General features: G+C 44.2%; 1 protein-coding gene across 2 annotated transcripts in view; it reads right to left on the bottom strand.

Annotated features, from left to right (window-relative positions):
• Positions 1–19,446, bottom strand: part of Crybg1 (crystallin beta-gamma domain containing 1) — a 200,035-nt gene that overhangs the window by 11,308 nt on the left and 169,281 nt on the right. For both annotated transcript variants that reach the window (XM_085691001.2, XM_048425019.3), the window contains 9 exons: positions 17,014–17,140; positions 14,875–14,910; positions 13,642–13,799; positions 12,486–12,612; positions 12,249–12,394; positions 6,788–6,914; positions 6,562–6,594; positions 5,366–5,478; positions 3,341–3,470 (listed from right to left, as the gene is read on the bottom strand). In XM_085691001.2, coding sequence (XP_085547127.2) covers positions 3,341–3,470; positions 5,366–5,478; positions 6,562–6,594; positions 6,788–6,914; positions 12,249–12,394; positions 12,486–12,612; positions 13,642–13,799; positions 14,875–14,910; positions 17,014–17,140 — 997 coding nt within the window. The remainder of the gene's footprint in view (positions 1–3,340; positions 3,471–5,365; positions 5,479–6,561; positions 6,595–6,787; positions 6,915–12,248; positions 12,395–12,485; positions 12,613–13,641; positions 13,800–14,874; positions 14,911–17,013; positions 17,141–19,446) is intronic.

The raw sequence follows: 19,446 nt of genomic DNA, 5'->3' as shown, positions 1-19,446 counted from the left end.
CATGGGATAGCCCATGCCTAGAGAAATGGCTATATGCACGGAACACCAACCCGTTAATGAAAGTTACTTTCAACCTAGAGTTTTCTGGGTAGAAAGCCATAGATGTTTATGGTGATGGCCAGAAGGCTGTGGTCGTGGCCAGGTGATATGGTAACAAGGATGCTGTAAACTCATATCCCAAACCTTCTTGTAGGACTTATGATCAGGAGGGGAACAAGGAACACAGATGGAAGGCACAGACATTTTAGAGAGAACAGCAGCACCCAACTGAGTTTCAGACAAGGAAGACTTCAAGTTACAGCTCCTCGGTCCTTGGGCTCTAATGATCACATCCCCAAGCTCCTCCGTCCTTGGGCTCTAATGATCACATCCCCAAGCTCCTCCGTCCTTGGGCTCTAATGATCACATCCCCAAGGGCATGAACGACACATCAAAAACAGCACACAAGGAGCACAGTTATTTCCCAACCTGCTTCAAGTTGTGTGGCAAGGGTGAGATACATTACTCCTTCATTTATGTGGATATGCCCTAACATGAAGGACAGAGTGTATGCCATCAGTTAAGAGCAGTTAACATGACATGGAGTCCATGATCTAGGAATTCGGGTATAGAAGACGCACAGGAGGGAGCCAGGCAAAAATCACAGGATTACTACTTTGCATGTTCACTATATTTGCAGAGATGGCATGCTGGAAACATTCTAAGCACTCAAATTTATTGTCAGAAATAATTTAAACAATCTTAAGTGTTGCATTACAGCTGAAATGCACAGGACAAAGAACATGGCTCGGTCATATAGTACTTACCTAGCATGCATGAGGGTTCATGTTCAGTTTCCAGAAACTGAATACATACAAATACAACCCCCTAACTCAGACACACAAAATGTGTAACTTCATTCCAGTAATGTAACTTAAAAGGATATCATCTAAGTGGCAAAATGATCTAAATATATGTGCCAAGACGAGCTGGCACTGGAAGACTTCAAATATACACTTTAAGGCAGCTTTTAGAAGTCTAGGCATAGTAACTATTTTTTAAAGCCTTATTTCATGACCTGGGTTGTTTTGTGTGTGTAGGTGCTTTGCTTTTGTTTGTTTGTTTGCTTGTTTGTTTTGGAACAGGGCCCAATGTAGTTCTGGCTGGCCCCAAATTCACTCTGTGGCCAAGTATGAACCTGAACTTCTGATTCTTCTACCTCCTAAGTGCTGAGAACCCAGGTGTACCTCGCTGTGCTTGGTGTACATGGTGCTGAGGATCAAACCCAGGGCTTCAGGCATCCAGGCAGACTCCCTATCAACTGAGCCACATCCCGGCCTTTATCCCCTACCGTAAGCTGATGAGTTTCCACATTACTCTGTGTTTCATAGAGATGTTGCTACTGTTTTTCTGTTTCAACAGCATCTTATTAGTTAAATAGGCAAGCAGGCAGAGGTGCTATAAAGTCAACACATACATTCTTCCTACATTTAAGACTAAGTTCATCAACTAGGAATGCTTAAAGCATTTTATGAGACTAGCCACCAAGCATGAATAAAAATTTCCAAAGCGACAGACACACGAAGTATAAGGACATCATCTTCTGACTTTGAGGCTTTGATTAGCTCAGGAGATAAATACTGTCCAGGGGACACTGTCAACTTTTGGACACAGGTGATAACCTGAGCTGATCTGGAGAGAGGGCTCAGTGATTCAGAACATTTGCTGCTCTTGCAGAGGACCTAGGTTCAATTCCCAGCACCCACAAGGTAGCTCACAACCACTGTAACTCCAGTTTTCGAGGGTCCAGTGTCGTCTTCTGACCTTTGCAGGCTCTGGTACAGGGCACACAGATACACATGCAGGCAAAAAATTCATACATATAACACATAACACAGTGACAATAAACTAAGCCACAGGGGATTTCTGCAAATTAATAACAAAAAAATAGGAATCCGCACAGAGAGATGGCCAACAGAAACCCCAAATGACAAGTGTAGGAGACCAAGCCACTAACGGTGAGATGATGTAAACCCATCCCACCAAGCTGACAGTCATGGACAGTGGGAGGGAGAAACTGTTGATCTGCCAGGGCACTGGCTGGACAGCTTTGACAGACAAAGTAAAGACCTGGGCTGCACTTGGAATTCAGCACTCTCACCCTGGATAGGCAGGGAACCCTGCCCCACACAGCAGAGTCCCACCCTGGATAGCCAGGGGACCCTGTCCCACATAGCAGACTCCCACCCTGGAGAGCCAGGGGACCCTGTCCCACATAGCAGACTCTCACCCTGGATAGCCAGGGGACCCTGTCCCATTCAGCAGACTCCCACCCTGGAGAGCCAGGGGACCCTGTCCCACATAGCAGACTCTCACCCTGGATAGCCAGGGGACCATGTCCCATTCAGCAGACTCCCACCCTGGAGAGCCAGGGGACCCTGTCCCACATAGCAGACTCTCACCCTGGATAGCCAGGGGACCATGTCCCACAGAGCAGATTCCCACTCTGGATAGCCCGAGGACCGTGTCCCACACAGCAGACTCCCACTTTGGATAGCCAGGGGACCCTGTTCTGCACATGTTTCTAGGGATTCAGAAGTAGTGGTGGCAGGATAGGAGACAGTTACAGTCAATAAGCTAGATGTGCAAGCAACAAAATTGACAGCTCTTCAAAAATGGTAACAGGAATGCCTGAGTTATGTCTGGAAGAGTGAGAACTATAGCATAATGATGATTATATAAAATTAAAAGCTACACATGCACACTTTTAAGAAACACACACTTTACAAGAATATTCAAGCTGTGTCTATAAGGCACAAAGTGTGGCTGAAAAGGGAGAGGAATAGAAATAGGAGTTAGGGAAAAGAAAGAAAGTGGGGGAAAAGATGGGAGAGGGGCCTAAACCTACCAGATGGCTGTCGTGGGTGTGAATAAATGTAAGTCCTGAGAAAGAATTCAGAGAAAAAGCAAATAGGAGATCTGGTTTTAACAGACATAAAAAGCACAGAAGCTGGGGGTAAAGAGACGGTTCAACAGTTAAGAGCATGTGCTATTCCAGAGGACCCAAATTCAGTTCCCATGACCCATTTTGGGTGGACCCCAGTCCTGTAACTTTAGCTCCAAGCCTTCTTCCAGCCTCTGGGGGTACCTGCACACACACGCACACGCATACGCGCACACACACACACAAGCATGCATATAAATAAAATGACATAGGTTTTGTTTAAAAGAACGCAATCTGCAGGTTAGAAAGCTCCGGCCTGGTGCAGCTTCCATCTGCGTCAGTTCTGGCTGCTGGCTTCCTGGCTTTAACCACAGCGATATCAACAGTGCACTTCTGTGCCACTGTGGTCACACTCACCACATCTATGAAGCGAAGAGACTTCAAGGTCGCCCCAGGCTGGCATCCCATTGCTGAGAGACAAGGATAATGGCCTTCTTCCAGCACATACTGATTGCCGGAGAAATTCTCTCCATCATAAGCCACCCAGCTAGAACAGGAACAAACGCACAGTGTGAAATTTGTGTAACCCCATTTAAGGAATCTGATTTTTATGCTGGGCCTGGTGGTGTACCCCTTTAATCCCAGCACTGAGGAGGCAGAGGCAGATAGGATCTCCGTAAATTTGAGTTCAACCTGGTGTACATAGTGAGTTCTAGGACGGTCAAAGCTACATAGTGAGACCCTGTCTTGCAATGAATGAATGAGTTCCAAGACAGTCAGAGCTACATAGTGAGACCCTGTCTCGCAATAAATGAATGAATGAATGAATGAATGAATGAAAGAAAATAAATCTGATTTTTAAAGGTGCCTTCTATAAAATAAGCATAAAGCTTCTAGCTAAATGATTTTTCTTAAAAAAAAAAAAACCTGGATATATTTGCTAAATTTCATCTTGTGGCAATTTAATGTGCTGAAGTTGGTTAATTTTCTGGATAAGACTGAAGGCGGCTTTATTATTTTTGTTTGTTTGTTTTATATTTTTGCTTTCCTACCTCCCAAGTTTCCTCTGGGCTCCCAGCCAGTGTCACTACAAGCACAGGAGTTCCCTTCCCTTCCCGTCTAGAGACCCTTCTTCAGGGCTAGGCAGTCCTCAGTTTTACCTTTTTTTCTCTCCTGGTGCTTGAATTCAGATCCCATACATGCTGGGGAGCTGCTGTTCACTGATCTGCACCCCAGCCTTTTTTTTTTTTGTACAGGATCTCACCGAGTTTCCTGAATGCTTTGAACTCACTCTGTAACCCAGGCAGGCCCCTGAACCTGTGATCCTCCTGCCTCAGTCTCCAAAGCAGCTGGGATTAAAGTCCTGAAATGGGTCCAGCTCTAATTTACTGACAACTTCCTTCCATATACGCTTTTCTTGCTCCGAGTGCCTGCGCCCTGGGCCAGGAGCCCACACACCACAGTGTTTTGCCATGTTCCCCTAAAGATGCAGATGCTTTTATATTTGAGTCTAACAGATGCTCAGTGAGGATCGACTGCATTGGGTACTGGCCTCTTGCTCAAGACCTAGCAGAAGCAAAACAGTCCCTGCTCTCTTGAAGTTAGTCCAGGAAGTAGAGGCAGATGATGAACAATAAAGAATGCACACGTCTGGCAGTAGGAAACAAAGCAGGACAGAAGAGGATTGGCGTGGGGTGGGTGTATGGGCCAAGCAACTGGGACGCCTCCCCCTCAGCTGGTCTGTATCTGACACAAAGTCAGAGCTCTCTCACTGCGGCACTGGATCGCACGCACAGTGATGTTAAAGACTCCGACGCCACTGTTATTAAGCTTAATTCCCCCGGCCTCTTTGTAAATGGCTCCAAGGGCTTCCTCAGTTTCTCCATTAACACGAAGCTTTTATAAAATGATGGCTTTCAGCACAGACAGCATGAGTATACTGCCTCCACCCATGCCCCCCCCCCCAAGTCCCATCTGTGTTTCTTATGACCCCATCAAGTTCTGTTCTTGCCCACAGGGCATCAGATCCTCCCCTCCCCTAGTCCTTGCTGGCTTCACTTCTGCTAGCATAAGCCCTCTCCGGCAGGGTGTTGTCCTTCACCAGCCTGCCCAGAATGCCGCCGACCCTACTCTTATCTTCCTGTGAAAGGAATCTGCCCTGGGGAGTACCTCAAAGCTTGTCAGATCCTGCCCCCCTGCCCAGTTGCTGGAGCAGGTATAAAACATAGAACTGCACTGAGTCCTCCTGCACCCTGAGGTCATCTGTTTCCCCAGCCCAGATTGGCACGCAACATCCTCTGACCTATGAACCCAGAAGCTGCAAACTTCCCAAATGGTATGGTAGTTTTATGGCGTCAACTACCTACAAGAGTCAGGAAAGACTTGCAACCACGTGACCTCTCTACCCCAATGATGTGCCTCCATCCTTTGCTGTTGGCTTACCTGCCTCCCAGAACTCTACAAGACTTAGTCAGAAATGAATCATCAATTTGATTTGTTGTCTCTTCAAAACTTTGACTTTGGCCTTGGAACTGTGGTTCTGAAAACAAGTGAATCTTTAAAAAAAGAAAGGAAAACACAAAGTTATTTTTCTAAACATGTTTAGGTTTGTTTTTGTTTGAAATTTTTATTTATTTTATGTGTATGGGTATTTTGCCTGAATATATGTGTGTGTGTACTACATGTGTGTCTGGTTCCTATAGAGGCCAGAAGAGGGTGTGAGGTCCCCTGGGACTGTAGTTAGATGATTGGGAGCTGCCATGTGGGTGCTGGACATCAAATCTCTGGAAAATCAGCCAGTGCTCTTAACCTCTGAGTCATCTCTCCAGCCCCTTAGCTCAGTTTTTAAAATGATGACTCATATCTGACCTGCTAACTCTTTTTATAGTACACTGGTATGAATTTTATAAATCCTTTCATTTTCAACTTGATTACCAGTGATCAATTAGAAACAGGTTGACTATACCATTCGTGAATGTTTAATTTAGAGGCATCAAAGGCCGGTGGAACAACAGAGGCAACTTTCTAGAGAGCACCCTGTTGTTATTAGCTTTGCTGAAGGCACATTAATGCTTTATTGTGGCCAAAAGCTCCAACGTTAACAATAGACTAGATTTGGAAGCATATAGTCTTGTTTCCCTCCTTCTCCAAGGATGATGCTTGCTGACTTTTTAGAATCACTCTGCCAATAAGAGAGGCTCTAGTGGTGTTTGTGCTTCTGTAATTACAGCTGCCGGATCATCTGCATTAAAAAATATGACAGTGAAACTGACCTGACAGTCAGCAAAGAGTAGGCTTGGGGGAGACCATATAAAATGTTTACTAATGCAGACACAGCAAATGTGAATTCATTTTACAACGTGCCAAGAGAACCATGTGCTATTACCTGGAATATTTACTTATGTGCATTCATGAAGCTGACTCTCTGTAATGAAATTAAATCTAGCATTTTATAATAACAGTATTACATGAGAAATATTTAGACATGGGTCAGTACCATTGATTATGCATTACTGTTAATGCTTTCAGACTTAAAAATGGGTAAAATTAACAAAATATCCCATATATCTGGCATTTATACTCATTTTTTTTTCCAATGGAAAATGGATGACCTAACTGTAGAATTTTTTTTAAGTTACCTGATTTCTTTTCCTTGGACCATTGAAAGAATCCTAAACATTTAAAAGAAGAGGGAAGAAAAAAAGATTACTAAAGGAGCCATATTTAAAACTTTTTTTTCTATTTTAGTAATTACTGTTAAAAATTATCCCAGAATAAATACCTCTGTGGCAATCATTACACCAACCCAAACACATATAAGAGGAAGCCAGACTGAATTAATTCCCATAAGAATGAATTCCTTACCAAACATATGGGTTGAACGGAAGAGATCTTACAATTTTTGCCTCCCCAGTCCTCAAAACTGGTGTACAAGCCTTTATCCAGGACATACTGCTCGCCTGTAAAGTCAGGGTTTTCATAGGCTACCCACCTACAGAAACAAAAACCGTGGTTAGAGTTCTTATTTTACACATAAAACTGCCTTACACATCTGAAAAGGGTTTTGCTGATCAGACACCATACTTTTCTGGTTCTCCATTAATACTTACGGGCAGATCCACTTTGTCTACTTGACAAAGCCAATCTGCATAAAAGAATGCCTATGCAGACATTTTGCTGTTCCTAAATACCAAATTCCTATGCCTCAAGAAAGTACCAATGAGTGTAATCTTGTGTTGTGATTTTTTTTTCTAGTTTCATGACAAAGAAATACACTGGATTTTAAAGAAGTCTTTTTTTTTTTAAGTAAAAAACTCTCTTTCAACACTGAAAGATTTCTGCAGATCCATCTTAACAGGAAGCTGTGTCTCACATATGGCAAACCACAATGGATAACAAAAGGCTGAAAGAAGGAAAGCACTGAAATGTTTTCAAACAGTATTTCCAACCTAACACATCTATAGCAGAATGGAAACAGTTCCCAGGGGTGCTAAGGACAAAGGTCTTGTAATGTTTACATGTTAACTTTGCAGTGACCTCAGAAAAGCGAATTCAGTCAACTAACTGAGGCCACTTCCTGCACAAAAGGGGTTGTCTTTGGAGGGGAAAGGTTTTCTAATTCTATTCCATTCAACGGATACTCAGTGTGGTCCTCAGTTAATCCACTGTTGTGATGTTCCATTCATAGCCTGAGTGGCACACACTAAGCTCAGAACTTTGCAAGTCATTTGTAGATCTATGTCGTCACATTTACTGAAGGGGGTGCTGGCATGCCCACCTCACGACAGAAGTCACCCCACTTACTCATTCGGCTAACACTGACTGCCCATCGGCCACACATGAGAAACTAGACTGACATGAAGAATATAAAGAAGGAAGAAGATAAAATTCTTGTCCTTGAAGTTGGCAGACAGAGGAGCATCACAAGTACATATGTGTTGTGACACAGTCGGGATGGGAGGTGACCTATCCAAAGTGACGCCATCAGTTAGTGGCCAGAACGTGAGTAAGCCTAAGGCTGACAAGGCTCTTTGCACTTTGTAACCTGCCTGTCATGTTCTAGTAAAACCTACATGTCTGTACCACAATGGAAACGGATTCAGAGTTCACTGTGCGAGTATGTCTACAGTTATCCCCCTTGAGATGAACACACCCCAGGAGGAAAAAACACTACAGAACCCAAGTGGTTAGAAGGAGCTCAGTAGCTAAAATCTTAAAGCTCATCTCTGGCCATGTGAATGTAGGAACTGAGTCCCAGTCTCTCTCAGAAAATACCTCCACCCTGGCCAAGTCTCAAAGTTACATCAGTAGGTTTTCAAACTTCTGCATCCTCACTGTGAGGTGAGGAGTTTGGAAAGCCGGTTCTCTTTGTGGTCCTCACTGTAACTTTCAGGAATGCTGAAGCGAGCGTTTCCACTGATAAGGGAGGCAACTGGCTGAGGATCCTGTGCTGAACGTGAGAGGCCACTTGCTTATCTGCGGTGACACCTCTGCACATATTTCAGGTAAGTCTGCAGTCTGGGTGCAGTGGCAACTAGAAGAGGGAGCCAAGCTCCAGGGCTGCCTCTTCATAAGATAAGCCACAAAAACCAGAACTTGAATATGGGTCATCCCACAGAAGGCTGTGGCAGGACTCTGGGCTTGTGGTAGTTCTGAATACGAAAGGCTTTGGGAAATCACACCAATGAAGAGAGTATGTAGCCAGGAAGGACCAGAGCCCAAGCCCCACAGCCCTGTCAGGTCCTTGTCACTTGTTGAACAAACAAGTGTGTGTGCTCCACTTCCGCATGGAATGAAATAAACAACAGCTAGGTAAACACAGGACAGTGGGCGAGCCTGTCTGACTCACTCAAATGGAAGCAAGGAAGTGCATTGAGACATAGCCTGACTTGGAGAAGAAAGCATTCTTCTAACGCCTGGTTAAATCTCCCCAAAGTGGGGGTAAAGAGGAAAGAAACCCAAACACCCAGAGCCGAGTCTCTTTGGGACCTACTTAGTCTACTTATATTTGGGACTCTTACAAAAAAACTTTCCAGTGGCCTTCTCAGATGGGTTCTATACCTCTGAGTCATTACTGCTGTGGAGAAGATGGGCAGGCAGCAGGGGACAAAGACAAGCCTGCTGGAATGACAGCTTAGATTTAGGGCAGAGGACAACTACACTTCTGTGGAAGAGTGAGGGGAAAAAATTAAAAACAAGGACACCTGTTTTATTTATTTAGGTTCTCACTGTATCCCTGGCTAGCCTAGAATTTGCTATGCAGACAAGGCTAGCTTTGATCCCTCTGCCACTGCCTTCTTGAGTGCTGAAATTAAAGGCCTGGGCCATCACACTGCGCTTAGTTTTATCTATACCCTAGAAGTATTTTGTTTTACTCTTAGTGTTGAAAAGTTAGCCCAGCTTTCCCTGCTTGGTCAGGAGCACAACACAGAACAGTAAGCAGCCGTGTATGGGAATTCTTCTGCACTCTCTAAGAGCTCCAGGGAGACACAGACAAGAATTTCAAAAGCTTTGTTCTGTCTGAGTATGGTGGCATCCATCTCCCATCCCCAGTTTCCACACCCACCCCACCCACTGCACTGAGGAGGACTTTGAAGCAAGAAAATTGGCTCAAGACTAGCCTGGGTCATATAGCAAGACTATGTCTCAAATAATAAAAGCAAAACAAAAAGTTGCTTCCAACTTTGAATCTTGTGATAAGAAATAAAGGAGCACAGTAAAGCTGGGTGTGGTAGCACAGAACTTTAATCCCAGCACTCAAGAGGCAGTGGTGGGCTGATCTCTGTGACTAGGTCTACACAGTGAGACTTGGTCCAGAGAGTTCCAGGCCATCCAAAGCTACACTGTGAAACCTTACCTCAAAAATAATCAAAACCACAAAACAAAGCAAAACTTGGGTTGATTATTTACCAGTAAAAATAAGGCCATTAAAATAAAACCATTTTTCTTTGAAACTATTAAAAAATGAGTAGGCTAGTCACCCTCCCTCAAGTGGCACACCCTGCACGGCTGGCACAGTGACATCTCCTCCAGTCTTGTCTGAGTACAGACAAGCTCCCCTCTCTGCTGTGCCTTCCCAGTGTTTAATCCCTACCTCCCGCAGCAGGGCATGTGCTCCACATAAGGCTGTATCTTCTCTGAGGGCGCAACAGACCTCAGTAAGTATCTGTCAATGACAAACTGAATGGAAATGAAGAAGCAACTGACCTCAGTGGATACAGAAACCCTTCTACAGCCAACAAATTTAGGAGGATGTGTGTGTGTGTGTGTGTGTGTAGAGGAAGAGAGAGGGAGAGGGAGAGAGAGAGAGAGAGAGAGAACAATCATGCCTCCTTTCTACTTCTCCCAATATCAAACCTCAATTTCTACAACAATAAGAAAAAAAAAAACCTCATCCAAAAAATACAGATGAAAATGACTAAAAGTGAAAACATAAAAAAGCCCAACATCTTATTAAAGGAAACTGATTTCAAGCAAGCGTGGTAGATAAAGAGAAAGAAAACAGGCTCGGAGCACAGTTAGCACTGTGCTAATAGTTAACCGACATGGATATCTACCCAGCATCCTTCACAGCTTCCTCTGTTAGGCAGATAACCAACTGGCCTGGGACTAATGAACAAAGATACCTGGTGAGTGTCAAAACCCACACCTCTTCCTCTGGCGTTCACCATAATTCTTTCCAGACACAATTAGTTGTAAAGGTAATCTGAAGTAATGCAGAGCCACCACACCATTTTCAGTGGCTTCTGCCATATGTGCAAACAACTCCTGCCTGTGGTAGACAGCCAACAATGATCCTGAAATGTCAGGACTACAGAACAGGTCCCATAGACGGCATTTTCTGCTAGCATTGGGATCCAGTGGTCACTGATGTCATTCTGCCTGGTCACAAGAAACAGCCTACACAAAGACGCAGCAACTAACAACAGAAGCATGTTCTACCATAGACATGTGTCAGATATGTCAGGCTTTTGGGAAGGCCTCAAGAAATGCAGTAGGGCTGAGGCTAGCCTGATTCAAGTAGGCTAACACCAACCACTTTCAACAGAATCAATGACAACTTTTCCCATATGTTCATTTAATAACTTTCTCACTTAGCAGAAATCAGAAGGGATACCACCTGGTTTCCCTCTAATAGAAATCTGGCATTTGTCTTTCTGATGCTTCTGGGCAGTCACACACTCCAATCATACCCACTGTGGGACTGACCCTAGAGATGGGCAAGTCATACTGGCACAGTCTCCTCTCTAGTTCAGATATGTACCCGTGATCCACACCAAGGAAGCAAATTCAAACCTGGAACCTGAGCATGCAATGAGTTGGGAGAACAAAAGCCAAATGTGGCTGAAGGCTACCAGGTGAAGAGGGCTCACCTAAGGTGAAGCCGCAGAAGCAAGCCCAGACAAGACAAGCTCTGATGATGGTGTTTGTTTGATCGCTACTCTCAGCCATGCCTGCAGTAAAATATTTTTGTGTTTGAATGGTCATTGTCACTGTTACTGTTTTCAGACAGAATCCTACTATGTCACGCGGGCTGGTCTCGAACTCAGTGTTTTTGCTCCCACCTCCTGAGTGCCAAGATTAAAGGCCTATGTGTTGAATGCAGAGAGTAAAGGCCTGTGCCACCACCGTGCTTGGCTGAAACCAAACCTTTTCTAGGACTTTTCATTTGTATAAGCCAATGAGTTCTTATCATTCCTTATCATTCAAGCTGGCAAGCTTGATCAGTCACTTCTGGCTCAGAGCCATCTCCCAGTAGAGACTTGGAGTGGCATTAGTAAAAGTTCCGGGACCATAATTCCAGCACTTGGGTGGCGGGGATAGGCAGGTCCCAAGGTCCGGTCACTTGTGCTTCACAACCAGGCTCTCTCGAAAACAGAACAACAAGCACGAATTGCTAACTCTAGGTAGTCTGAACAATTGTTTTTATGTCAAAATACTAGTGAAGAAACACTAGCAGGGTTGGAACTCTAGGAAAATCTAATGGGACTTTGTCCTAACCTCAAGGTCAATGTTAGCTTGCCCTCTTATTTGTTTCCCATCATGAACAACCAACCCATTTAGAGAAAGAGCAGCAGGCCTGCATATTTCTGCTATGACACCCAAAGACTGCTCCAAGTGGAAAAGAAAAGTTATATCAGAATATTTTTGAAACAGCTATAAAAATGGTACAGCTATAAATACCAAGTAGCTGAATTAATGTTTACCTGTCAGATATGTACTGAGGACCAACTCTGTGTCACAGACTCTATTAACTTAATTAATTAATTAACAGCAATCCAAGTGACACCCAAGCTTAAAATCTCAAATGAATTACTTCACTTACACGCCATTTAGCACATTGATTGATTGTGTCTTCACCCCATATCCGGTCTCCTTTAAATTAGCAACAATTCCTAAGACGTCAATACTGGAGCCTTTGGAACCAAAGTTCTTCTCACTGTACATTATCATGTGAGCATTTGAAAAATCCTATTTAAAAAAAAAAGATTCAAATTCAGAACACAGCCATTTATCATGCAAAGAAGAACACAAACTAGCCGTTTGCTTCTCTTTAACTTACACTTAATATTGGCCGTAAGGATTGAAGCTCTGCACTGTATCCTCCCCAGTCTCTCCAGTCCCTGTATTCTCCTTCTTCTAGCAAATACTGATGGCCAGCGAAGCCACACTTTTCATATGCAACCCACCTGCCAGAGGAAGAACACGAGCAGCTCTTCAGACATTTAAAATTTTCCCCACATGCCAGTTTTACTGACAAACAGAAGTATAAAATTAGGTGTGAATTTGTGTTACTATCGAAACTCTCTAAATTTAGAGATGATAGCATATAAATTTATGTTTTGTGAGAATTGTTTAATATTTAAGAGAATTTTTTCAGAAAATACAAGAAACACATTAGAGTTCTGTAAAGGGGTGCAGTTGTGTGTGTGTGTGTGTGTGTGCGCGCGCGCGCGCGCATACATTTGGGTGTGTGTGTGTGTCTAATAAGAATTCAAATGAGGGGTTGGGGAGATGGCTCAATAGTTAAGAGCACTTGCTGATCTTGCAGAGGACCCAGGTTAGGTTCCCAGCACCCACATGGCAGCTCAAAACTGTAAGTCCAGTTTCAGAGGATCCAATACACTCTTTTAGACTCCTCAGACATTGTATGCATGTGGTGCACAGACATACATGCAGGTGAAACACTCATACACATAAAATAAAAATAAATAAAACTTAAAAAAGAATTAAAATGAAACCCAGCAAGTCAAATGACAAACTTTCTTCAAATAGTAATGAAAATACAAATTTTTGCCTGTTTCCAGGACAACTTCAGTATATTCTCCTACAAGAAATGAAGGTCTATAAAATCCAAAAAGATCATAAAAGTTGGAAAGAAAATTAATAAATAGTTCATTAGTTTGGAACATAACATTTTAAAAATCCATCTGAGTGGGTGGCTGATTTTCTTAGCCTCGCATCAGACTCCCCACAGCATCCAGCCTGCCACTTTCTCCAGTCCAGTCCACATGAGCACTGCTGAAATCTTCCAGACCCGCTAGGGATGTAGCTGGACGCTGGGGCTGCAGTGTGACGCCCGGGGAGTTCAGTCTTCACGACTCCCTATTCCCCACAAAATATCACTATACTATAATCAAGAATATTGTCTCGAGGTGGGCACATTTCTTGCTTCATTAAGGAAAAGAGAGCTCCTTACCAGTTACCCGTCTACTTACACGCCTCTTAAGACTTTCATGGATCCCACTGACGTAAAGGGCAGCCGGTCATTTCCAGTCGTTTCTTCTGTCTCACCTCCCTCCGTGACCAAACTGCATATCTCTGTTTCTAGCTCCATACACCTTCCTTCAAAGGAGGGCTTTTCATAAATAATTACCTGCAATAGAAATGAGCTAGATATAGCAATAATTTGGGAAAAGATAAATAGCTAAGCATTGAATCTGCCATTCAATAGCATTTACTTGGGCTAGGGGTGTGGCGTGGGCCTCTGTGGTAGAGCACTTGCCAACATATGTGAGACCCTGGGTTTCACCCCTCCCCCCCCCACACAACACAGCCACAAATATACAAACAAATAAGCTGAGCATGGTGGCACAGGCCTGGAAACCCAGCACTCAGGAGGGTGAGAAGGTAGGATCCCAAGTCCAAGGCCAGCCATAGACTACATAATAAAGACTGTCTGGAATCAACAAAAACAGCCAGCAAGATGGTTTGGCAGGCGAAGGTTGAGTTCAGTCTTCCAAGACACATTTGGTGGAAGAAGAGAGTCAACTCTCACCAACTCATGACCTTGACTTTCACACGTGACATGTCATGTGTTCCAACACACCCACACACACATACACAAAACAAACAAATGTAACTCAAAATAATAGTAATAACAATAGTAATAATAAAAATTGCACTAAATCCTGGACAGCAAATTAAGATCTTTAAATCATATATAAAAATTAACTACATAAGAACCTACTAATAAAGTTAAACAAAAGTCATTAGGGATCCCTTCCTCCTCTTTCTACCCATAGTGTGGAACACTCCAAAGTCAAAGTTGAAAAAGATACTAAAGAGCCAGAGGATCCTAAAGTTGATTTAAAAATGAGAAACAAGCACGTCACCAAAGTGCATGGTACAGGTGTGGGAAACAACAACAGAGGCTCCTGGAGTAGGGGATTGGCTCAAAGTCTTTCTTCTGTGGCTAGCAACAGGCTCTGGTTAGCAGATCCAATCATAGCTGGTAAAGTTAACAACAGTGACCTTGGAGGCCATGCTAAGATAGCGGGTGCCATTAGCCTCTTTCAGCACATAAAGCTTGGACAGGTCCTCTGGCTGCAGTAGAGGGAGGTTCACAGGGCAATCACATTAGCCTTGTATACTTGGAGATAGTAGAATAATCTCTCTCCCCCCTACTCGCTGACTTCCCAGTACTCTCTCTCTTCCTCCCCACTTGTTACCTTGGGATCTGTAGGGTATTCAACTTTACGGCCACCCTGAAAAGAAAACACAGCACAGTTAAAAAAAAATAAAAAAAAAAACCAAAAAACAAAAAAAAACGGTTTCCACTGACAGTATTTACTAGAATCATAGTAGTTGGAGCACACAGTGTGACTACTTTCTGGTGTGTTTTAATTTACATGAGACATGCCACAATTATCAAATGGAATGAAAGTAGGAGACTCTCCAGAGCGGAGACTAACACACTGCGCTAAGCTGAGTGTGCACACCTACTAGGTGCTTCTGTTCTGCTTTTGTTTTGCTTTTTAGAGGGCTGAGGAATTGAAGCCAGGGCCTGGCAATGTTAAGCAAGCCCTCCATCACTGAGCTACATCTCAGCTCCTTGGTTTATTTGCTTTGTTTTTTTCAGATCTCTGATACAAGTCTAATTTGTATTTCAGCAGTCAGTGCTATTTTGTTTCTTGTTCTTTTGAGACAGGATCTCACTCACCATGAAGACCAGGCTAACCTCAAACCTGGGATCCAAAACTCCTCTTTCTTATTTCTCTTGCTAAATAACCCCAAGGCTCGACACATCTATAACCAAATGTCCCCCAGGAAGAGCTCCACCTTCTTCACATGCGTGGGCTGGTCCTTCAGCAGAGCACGAGTTTGACTGGCATCTTCAGCAGGGCAGAGGTTTGGCTGGCATCACCACCACTCCCTTTGGTTCCACTCCCAGAAGCCCCACCCCTTTGTATTTCCTGCCTGGGCCCTGGAGGCAACTGACTTTGCAACCAAATAACCTACAAAAGTGTTGAAGTTCACACAGTGTGGAATAATAAGACAAACTACTAGGTAACACTTAAAGCATTTTAAAAGGACTGGGATTATTACCCTCTTACAATAAAAAAAAAGGAGGTATTTTGTTGTTGTTAGAAAAAAACTAAAATCGGAGAAGAGAGTATTACATAAAAATACTAGACAGGCGACAGTCAGTAATGGGTAAACTGGAAGACGGTCTACCAATGTGTCTTCCAAAGATTCTCAAATGGCCCAAACAAAGTGAAATCACAAAGAAACAGGCAAACTCAACCAGACCTTACACAGCGAATGGAGCACCTTCTTAAAAAAATCATCTTTTGGGGGCTCCATAAACATCAGAGTTTTGAAACCATCGAATTGCTTTTTATGCTTGGAATAACCCTCTCATGCATTCCCAAAGCTAATAAAACTAGGCTGTTTGAAAGTGGATTTAATTTTAGAAAAAAACCAAAAGCCTCAAGTCATCTCCACTGAGATCTTCAGATAATCAAATTAACCGTTTTATTAGAAAGGGTAAATAAAATTGAGATAAAAATACCTTTCTAATTTGTCTCAGACTGGCTCTGAAGACACCTGCAAAGTGGAGTTCTGCAAGTGAGTTCACAGCAGGGGCTTTCCTCTCTGGTGTTCAGTGAGTACCTAGTGTCACATGACACACACCACAGCCTGGTGTGGCTGCCTCATCCCACCTAAAGTCTTTGTTCCGGCAGAACAGCCAGAGACCAAGGCAAATGCAGCAACAAGGAAAATGAAGCATGGGTTCTTTCTAAGCAAAAATCTTGAGAGGGGAAGTACTGGAAATCTCACTGCGCCCCTTCTGTCCCTCCTGGCAGTACCACTGGGCTGGCCCTCAGCACACCCTGCCCAGCTCTGAGTCTGCCCTGGCCCCCAGATGCATTCTCTGCCAGCTCCAGCTACGACAACCCTGCTCCTGTTTAAGACTCAGCCTCACTTATCAGAAAGTTTTCTAGTTATGCACCTGCCCTGCCTCTCCTCCCACTAACCGGAGTTTTATTCATCGTTGCTCCCGTTTTCTATAAATATTTCATGCACATACTGGGCCTGCTCTTAGCTGAAACTTGGCACAGACATCTCCTCTGTGAGGCAGAAGATATCCTCAGGACAAAGGGCATAGTCTTATCCTCTTTTCTTACAATTGGGTAGATTATTGCTTCTATTAGTTCTATGCCACATAGGGCTCATCTATATGTGTCATATATGCAGGTAAAGCCACAATAGCTAGGTTTACTGTTCAGAGTCACAGCTGGTCGATGACGAAGGTCAAGCTAACAGAGTTGCTGCCTTCAGAACACCAAGTTCATTGCCATGTTTACCATTTTCAGAGGCCTCATGGATCCAATGTATGCTTCTTCAGTATCCCAGATGGATAAGTCAGGGTATTCGCCGGGCTCCAAGATGAAGGGGACGCCTTGGAATCCAGGTTCTTCGTAGATCAGCCACCTAAATGACCATCACAGAAGCAAAGAAGCATAAACTCAGGATTTATTTCTGGTCTGTCCTGTATGGTACACAGGACCCCTCTGACAGAGGAGGGCAAGAACACCGGAGAATGTGACAATACAGGCATTGCCGCTCCTAAGTGTGTGTGAACAGCAGTTCCCAGAGGAGCCAGCTGTGCGGTGTGACCCCTGGCCTATGATTTCCTCTTTGCTGGCTTTGACACTTATTTAAGCCATATTATAACTACTTTTCCATGTGAATATCCCTGTCACCAATTAGAGACCCCACGTCAAGCCATCTCAAACTTTGTTTTATGTTAACATTTTATTCGTAAATAAAGACTTACAGAGTTCTACTTAATTATTTCTCATGGCGTCAACTTTTAACAGCTGACCCCTTCCAAAAACTTACAAGGAAGGCTATCTAGAATCCCGGCTAGTCCTCCCAACAGTGCTACTGGGTTTTAAGTCACTTGCCACAAGGCAGGCCTGCTGCGAGCTGACCCCAACCCCACTCCCTTTCTTTCACAGCAGTTTTTTTTTTTCCCCATTCAGGGAGTGTAGCAAACATAATCTGCTCACAGCCACCGTGTACACATCGTCACTGTGTGCACCACTCAGCACACACCACTGTCCGCCAGGCTGAAAGTCCAAGGGCTGCCTGCTCCCAGGCAGCAAAGCCTTCTGAGTTCTTGATTCTCCCCTTGCAGATGTTGCAATTCCAAGTCCTTGCATTGGGCGTGTCAACTGTCCCTTCTGCTCTGGTCAGGGAACGGCAGCCCCACCCTCCCCTGATCTCAGGCCAGAGGAACATAAAGGCATGCCTGCTGGAGCTAAGTGCACGTCTCTGGGAAGGTGCAGAAGTGATGGTGCTGTGCAGATGTTAGACTAGCCTCTCCCTCTCTTCCTCCTTCTGCCTGATGCCAGCCCACACAGGGGATAACTTAGCTAGTCTGGTTTAATCACCCGGCTGTGCCACCCTACCAACCACACTGCGTGCCTAGATGTTGTGCCCCAGAGTGGGAGCTCTAAATGAAATCCTTCTCAGCAAAGCAGGGTCTGAGGGTGGAGCTGCTTTCCTCTTGCTTCTGATTTTGGCCTAACATCCTATTTTAGTAAAAGTCTGTGTTAAAGATGCCCTTGGACCTTCTTTAGACCCAGAGATTTGCCACCCAATTCCTGCTAAAGATCTGTAAACAGGTGCACAAAAGCCTAGGCGGCCCCGTGGCGCACATGTGTGGAGATCAAAGCTGATCAACAGTGTCCTAGGTCAGATCAGTTACAAAGGCACTGGGGGTGGAAGGGGGAGGGAGTGGAAGAGCAAGAATGAGGCCTGGGCGGCAGGGCTCCTGACATGTTTGGGCGTTCTATTTCTAGCTCATCACAAAAATGCACTCAGCTTATATAGTCTAGATTTTTAGTGCTTTTCTCTTCAGAGCAAGTTAACTAGGGGGGAAAGAAGCCTGTCTTTAAAACACCCTGCAATACCTCTAAGCCAGAAAGCAGCAGGCTGACGGGACACTCTAGCTTCCTATATCTAAACCACGACAGTCAGGAAGGCACATGCATTCCTGGAGCCCAAAGCTGGTTGGGCACGCTACACATGGGCTTTTTGATTTAGACAAGGAATGGAGGTTCTGCAGGCAATGCTGTTGAGTCTGATTCCCTTACAAGTGGATGGTTCTCACAAACAGCATGTGTGGCTCATGTAGTAACCCTGAAATTTTAAAATGATTTTTTAAAAAAGATTTAGTTATTTTTTATGTGCACTGATGTTTTGCTTGTCTGTATGTGTGTGTGAGGGTACCAGATCTTTTGAAACTAGAATTACAGAGAGTTGTGAGCTGCCATGCGGGTGCTGGGAATTGAACCCAAGTCCTCAGCCAATGCTCCTAATTACTGAGCCATCTCCCCGGCCCTGAACTAATGTTTTCAAAGCAGCCTTCTCATGAGGGCTTTCCTTCTTTGGCTGAACTATAACAGGTCTGTTCATCTAATGCTACCATTTCACCTTTCTTGAAGCACACGGGCTAGTCACACGGCCGCTATAGAAGGTGGGGGACCCTGCTAGAAGGTAGAACATAAAAACTGGTGAATCTGCAAGACTGTCCTGAAGAGTCCTCCTTCAGTGAGCCAGCGTTAGGGACTTTCTGCATAACCGGGACGGACATTCACATATGCCAGGTGCACTTGGGGATCTGAAAACTCATGCACAGACCTTCAGGAGAGCAGGGAAATTTCTTCAGGTAATACCATTTCTGTTTCTAAAGAAATGGTTTTCCTTTCCTATTGTACTTAGGTAATGAA

This window comes from Myodes glareolus, chromosome 1 (assembly GCF_982192425.1).
Source record: "Myodes glareolus chromosome 1, mMyoGla1.1, whole genome shotgun sequence".
Lineage (NCBI taxonomy): Eukaryota > Metazoa > Chordata > Mammalia > Rodentia > Cricetidae > Myodes > Myodes glareolus.
The sequence above is the reverse complement of the archived record's forward strand: the minus strand, read 5'-3'. Positions and strand labels throughout refer to the sequence as shown.